The sequence below is a fragment of the Cucurbita maxima genome, unplaced genomic scaffold (genome assembly GCF_002738345.1).
Source record: "Cucurbita maxima cultivar Rimu unplaced genomic scaffold, Cmax_1.0 Cma_Scf00009, whole genome shotgun sequence".
Taxonomy (NCBI): Eukaryota; Viridiplantae; Streptophyta; class Magnoliopsida; order Cucurbitales; family Cucurbitaceae; genus Cucurbita; species Cucurbita maxima.
Window position 1 is genome coordinate 5,863,658 of NW_019272025.1, and position 6,268 is coordinate 5,869,925.

General features: G+C 36.1%; 2 protein-coding genes and 1 non-coding gene across 4 annotated transcripts; 1 reads left to right on the forward strand and 2 right to left on the reverse strand.

The window, feature by feature from the left end:
• Positions 1 to 65: 65 nt before the first annotated feature.
• On the forward strand, positions 66 to 2,142 carry LOC111484176 (reactive oxygen species modulator 1). 2 transcript variants are annotated; one of them, XM_023130659.1, is made up of 3 exons: positions 66 to 292; positions 1,210 to 1,247; positions 1,838 to 2,142. In XM_023130659.1, the coding sequence occupies exons 1-3, from the start codon at positions 220 to 222 to the stop codon at positions 1,949 to 1,951; spliced, it is 225 nt and encodes a 74-aa protein (XP_022986427.1). In that variant the 5' UTR covers positions 66 to 219; the 3' UTR covers positions 1,952 to 2,142. The 2 variants fall into 2 exon arrangements, with proteins under 2 accessions (XP_022986427.1, XP_022986426.1); XM_023130658.1 differs by lacking the exon at positions 1,210 to 1,247 and having other exon boundaries at positions 78 to 292.
• Positions 2,143 to 2,594: 452 nt separating this feature from the next.
• TRNAR-ACG lies at positions 2,595 to 2,667 on the reverse strand. The gene has a single exon. It is a non-coding gene; the product is annotated as a tRNA-Arg (tRNA).
• A 57-nt stretch (positions 2,668 to 2,724) lies between these two features.
• LOC111484368 (serine--glyoxylate aminotransferase-like) lies at positions 2,725 to 5,392 on the reverse strand. The gene is made up of 6 exons (XM_023130922.1): positions 5,286 to 5,392; positions 4,414 to 4,657; positions 3,897 to 4,181; positions 3,425 to 3,791; positions 3,132 to 3,342; positions 2,725 to 3,042 (listed from the first exon to the last, which is right to left on the reverse strand). The coding sequence occupies exons 2-6, from the start codon at positions 4,616 to 4,618 to the stop codon at positions 2,905 to 2,907; spliced, it is 1,206 nt and encodes a 401-aa protein (XP_022986690.1). The 5' UTR covers positions 4,619 to 4,657; positions 5,286 to 5,392; the 3' UTR covers positions 2,725 to 2,904.
• Positions 5,393 to 6,268: the final 876 nt, after the last annotated feature.

Sequence of the window (6,268 nt, forward strand, 5' to 3'; positions counted from 1 at the left end):
TTTCGGGCCAGGCCCATGATCGTGGTTTCAACTGGGCTGAGGCGCAGGCTGATGAAAAGATTCTTGTACCCGAACAGCCATTCTGTGAGATCAGAGAATTCAACCTTCAAAAAGAATCGTGTTGAAAAGATTGTTGAGATACAATTCGAAGCTTAATTGCTCGAGGAACAAATTTTCTCCGTCTCTTGTTCGAGGAGAATAATATTAAGGTCTCTGAGAATGGCGAGAGATAGCTGCTTGGCTCGAGTTACTGCGGGAGTTGCCGTTGGTGGCGCTGTAGGTGGAGCCGTCGGTAAGGAAACCCTAAATTTTCTTCAAAGTTCTAATGCCTGTTGTCTTCTTATATATCATTGATATTCCCGTTTTTCTTTTGTTTTTCGACTTCCGAATTTCGGTTATGGTTTGATCGTTGTTCCGCTTTCTCAGCGACTGATATTTGGTCAAGTGGTATAGGATTTTTTGGATTAAAGAGTTAGCATACGCTGGAAGCTAAATATTTGGTCAAGTTGCGCTATTGCATCTGTGATTGAACCATGTTTATCAGTGTTAATGTACCACTAAGAAATATACCGCTGTGAAGCCTTGGATATATTTGGATATATTTAATTATTCCATCTTATCTTTCATATTAAAGCTACGTTTCCTTTGGATTTGATAAAATAAGGCTTTATTTGTTGGATAATATCACTTGCTGGTGGACATAGTTTTTGTTGTGTAGAAAGAGTTCTTAGCTTTTCAGGGCCCATCGTAATGAATATTTTGATTGAACTGCTGTAGATTTAACCTGTCAAGTATGGAGTCAAATAATCTTATCTTTGGGGTCCGTGTACTCCATTGGCCTATTTTGTGGATACCTCATAAAGTTCACCGGAACTTGTGTGCTGACTTCCTGAAGCTCAAAGTTTAACCTTATTTAACAAGTAGCAGTGTACTTTTTCAAGAAGCTCCTTATTTTGCTTTCTCCATTTCAATAGAGTGTCGAGCATTTTGGACTAGCCAGTGCCACAACTTTGAAGATATACATCAGTTATGAAATCTCTGTAACCAACAATTCGGGCTATCGTTTCTTGTTTTTTAATATTTAGATTGGACGGCCTTTCTTGTTTATTAGAGTATCTTACAATCAATGCTGCAATCAATATATTTGTTTCATCAGAATTATGATATGCTTTGGCTAAGGATTCTAGAACTAACTTTTTTTTTCTCTAGGTGCTGTTTATGGGACTTATGAGGCCATTAGGTTTAAGGTATACTATTTCTCCGATCCAAATCTTTAAAAAATATGACTTGAAATTCAACCTCGTCTCTCTGCTGTTTTATGATTTTATTAAGTTACTCATCAAATTATCGCAAATGGTTAATCCTTTTCCATCTGTTTTTGTTTACAATTAATTAACGTCTTATCTAAACATCTTGAAACTAATATGAGATTCCATCTCTTCATCATTAGAAATTCTATGATCATGGGAGACTACCCAAAGTAATGTTTCATTAGCTTGGGATCAAAATTTGCAGATGGAAAAGGTCTATGCCTTTAAATTTGCAGATAAATGTGTAGTAATCTACTTTAAATTTACTACACATTTAGCCCTTCTAAAAACAAATTTCATGATTTTTTCCATGATTGGTAATTCTTCCTGAGTTTCTATATTTCTTTCTGCAGACAAATGCCTATGCCTTGAACCATTTTTGCTCATTTTCTTCATTCTTATTATTCAAGTTTCTGTCATTGAAACCTGAAGATTACAACGTCCTCGTTACCATTTTTACTTATTTCAACTCCAGGTGATGATAGATGGTAATTAACTATGGACCAAACTTGCATTTGTTCGTGCAGGTGCCAGGGCTTCTGAAGATCAGGTATATTGGACAAACAACACTTGGAAGTGCTGCCATATTTGGCCTTTTCTTGGGGGCAGGGAGTTTGATACATTGTGGAAAGTCATACTGAATCACAAGTTCCTGAATTTGGATGAGATAATATTGTTTGCTTTTAGTTTCCTTGCTTTTCAACATGAAGTTATTGCAGACGGTCATTTGTTTAGTTAAAAGGTTCCGTTTGTTTTAGTTTAAGGAACAAAATGGTCAATTGATGATGCCTTCAACCCTACTTGGATGTGAAGTTTTCAAGTTTTGTTTGCCTCATGATTTGTCAATTTAATTAAATATTGTTGTCGACCAACATTTTTTTAAATAAAAAAGTTTATAAAAGCTCTTTGAATTAATAATTAAGCTGTCTTTACTTTTAAACGAAATTAATATATAGATTAGTTAAAACAATTTAGACTAGTGAATTTTCATTAAAACTCCAAACCAATAATTGAATTAAGAGTTAATTTAGAGTTCACTTAATTACATTTAAAATCATATCAAAATCACCTCAATATTAATATTCTTCTCCAAAGAATCATCAAATCAAATCAAAGTATTAGTAAGAAAAAATAAAGGACTAATTATTTTTAAATAAATAAGAAAAAAAAATGTATTAATTATCTCAAAAGAAGGTTAGTTTTATAACCTAAAGCGCGGAAATGAAGCCGGGAAAGAGATTCTGCGGAGTGGGGCTGGAAAAGAATAGGAGGTATAAAAACAAACGACTCCACTGGGGATCGAACCCAGAATCTCTGGTTTCGTAGACCAGCGCCTTATCCATTGGGCCATGGAGTCGCCTTTGAGAAATCACGCTTAATACATTACAACTTTGTTTTGTTTTGCAACTTGGAATTCCAGATGAAAGAGTTTGTAATAGGATTTGTGAACTTTCTGAATACACAGGCATTCTGATGAGAATGCCTGAAGGAGTGAAAGTAAACATCAAATATTACAATAACACAATAGTTCTTTCTTTCTTTACACAGTAGACGTAATCAAATGCATGAGAACGGATCACGGTCTCGACCGAAATCAAATCCGAGAAGGAATGAGTGGAATGTTGTTCTGTAAATATGCAGAAGCTGCTGCTACCCCACTTCCAAGCTTCACTGGATATCCCACATCCTTCAGAATCATCTCCACACCAGCAAGACAACCCAACAGTTGCAGCTGAAAAAAACACGACCGAGTGACCGACGTATTAGCACATAGTATATCAAACAGTATATAAATAGGAGAGCATTAAAGAGGAAGTTCACCTCATTGAGGTTGCCAAGGTGCCCAATTCTGAAAACTTTGCCAGCAACTTTGTTCAGCCCCAAACCTAAACTCAAATTGTATCTCTTCCAAGCCCTTCTAACAATCTCTGAACTGTCAATGTATGGAGGCACAAGCACAGCAGTCACTGTGTCACTGAACCATTCCTCCTTCTGTGTGCAGTTCTTCAGGCCCCATGCCTCCACAGCAAGCCTATATGCATTTGGGACGAACTTTTAGAAACTGAAAATTTCAAACATACGATCTTATATACGAAAGATATGCAGAAATCGACCTTGTGGCTTGGCCCAAACGTCGATGTCTGGCAATCACATTTTCAAGGCCTTCCTCAAATATGAGATCCAAAGCTGCTCTAAGGCCATATAAGAGCTGGATGGAAGGAGTGTAAGGCCAGTAGGTTCCTAAGTTATAGAACTTGAGGTAGTCCTTCCAGTCAAAGAAAACTCTGAGTGATTTTGCTGTTTTAGATGCCTCGAGCGCTCGTGGGCTGGCGCATACAATGCCCATCCCAGTTGGAAGAGAGAGAGCTTTTTGTGACCCAGTTAAGGCCACATCTACTCCCCAGTCATCCATACGAAAATCAAGAGCACATATCGAAGACACTCCGTCTACCAGAAATAGCGCTGGATGCCTATATTCATCTGAGAATTTGATATCATATCAATGTTAAGACTCTTGATGAGCTAACATTTCAACTCCAAATACATTGAGATATCAAAAGAAATATGATCCTGTGGGATGCTTACCCAATATTCTTCTTACTAGAGACAAATCGTTAGTCACACCAGTAGCTGTCTCATTATGAACAATGCAAACCGCCTTTATAGTATGTTCAGTATCAGCTGCAAGTTTTGAGGCCAAAACATCAAGCTTTGCACCTTCACCCCAATCACTTTCAATAACATCGACATTGAAATTTAGGCGCTGCTGCTGATCGATCCAGAGCAAACTGAATTGACCAATGAGGAATGACACGATCCGATCTCCGGGAGACAATGTGTTTGTGAGTGCACTCTCCCATGCACCAGTACCTAATCCATAAGTAATGGCGTTATTCGGTTAAAAAAAAGTCATTTCGTTGGGAGAATCTTGAAAAAGATGCATCAAACTTTCAGTAACACTCAACATAAGCTTTTGTTGAGCTTCAAAATGGCACACCAATGACATTAATAATGAATTTGACATATCACAGCCATGAAAACATACTAATATGCTTGAAAGTTTTATTCAATGAGCTCAACCAACTCATCAACACTACAGTACCTGTAGTAGGGAACAAAAATGGAGTGCCTGATGTGGTCTTGAATATCTTCTTAACATCCTCGAGAAGAGTCTTCGTCAGTGCTGGGACGGCTGGAGAGCGATAGTCCTCGTTGTTTCTGTTCATTGCCCGGAGGACTTGTTCAGGGATATTAACCGGCCCCGGCACAAAAAGATGGTTCTTTCCAGGTCCATAAACGTAGTCCATCTTTCCCTTTTAGAACTTGCTGGTCTCAACAAGCCTCAGCTGCAAAAGAAAGAAGACAATGTTTTCTATAAATTCTGAAGCCCTATATGTTTTTACATACTTTTTATCCATTATCAATCAAAATCATTAGCCTCTTGGCAATCAGCATCAGCTAAAACACAGCTAAAACAATGAATAAAGAGTTTGCTCATCTAACAAGTTTTAGCATCGAAAAAAGCAGAGGAGTGATCATATTTGAATCAATTTCTGTATGGTTTCTCATGGAGTCTGAAATAAATCCTAATAATTTGAGAGAAAACAATACCCAATGGATAACTTTAAACTTCTTTTTTCCAAAGATGCTTAAGAACTGTGTATATAAAGCTTTGAATACAAAGCCATTAAACTATTGTACACAAATCAGAAGCCTTCAATCTTCAAACAAAAAACAACGTATCAACCATGAAGAGGGAAAAGTTATTGAACACAGGCAGTCTTTTTTCAAGTTTTCCCACATCGCTAAATTCGAAAGGGAAGATAGTCCAGCCAAATCCAATTCAAGAGGGCATATATAAGTTACTGTACTGAAGCTTTAAGAACCATGAATCTACAATTTGCATGCAGTTTAAGAGCAAAATACACAATAAAACACATAGGAAAAGAGAAGGGGTTTCCAAGTTGAGATTACCAGAAATGAAGTGGGAGGGAGGATCTTGGAGTAATAAGGCTTGAAACCATGAAAATGGATGTGGGGGAAGCGAGTTGATGTTTATAGGAGTGAGCGCGGGAGAGCCAACCATAATGGAAGGGCCCCATTTGGCTCGCACTCGGCAGATAAGAGCTCATGGCCCTCATTTTTGCGGCTACGCTTCAAGATGTGCAAATCACTTTTTTTTTTTTTACTTATTTTTTACTCATTTTGGTTTTTATACATTGAAAGTTTGTTCTTTTTAGTTGGGTTTTTTTAAAAAATGACCATTTTGATCTTTGTTTACGAATTCGAAACTATGATGAACAGTTTCCATTGAATGGAGAAAAGACAGGCAATTTAGAAGAACCAAAAAGTAAGAGGAATCTTGAAGAGTAAATTCAAAAGTTTGCATTTTTTTTCTTTAAATTTGTTGTTATTACGCCATGCAGTTTGGGAGAGTAAGAAGTTTGAGGCAGACAAAGCAACATATAAGATAAAGTGATAACGGGTTGTCGACCACAGCTTCATCCAAGAACTCAGTCCACACAGTTAGGATTTCATGTCTTTGTTGTTTACTCCAAATTTCATTCATAATAAAAAAAATATATCTTTTTCTCATTGGCAGGATTCTTTTTTTTNTTTTTTTTTTTTTTTTTTTTTTTTTTTTTTTTTTTTTTTTTTTTTTTTTTTTTTTTTTTGCGTTCTCTCTTGAATAAGATATTTATTTTCTTATTCATCAAAACAAAAAGGAAATAATGGGTTGTTCTTAGGTCAGCAGAAACAACTCTGATAAAACTTCTCTTCAAAATAATATTTTGGTTTGTTCTCTCAGGGTAACATTAGTTTATAAGAATAATAAGTTAAATTATGAGAAAGTACCATCAAAGTTTACTATTTGTTTAAATATATCTTCCGAAAGTTACAATATTATTCTTAATTTTTCATAAACATTTCGGTTCTTGATTAATTTATAAATGAAA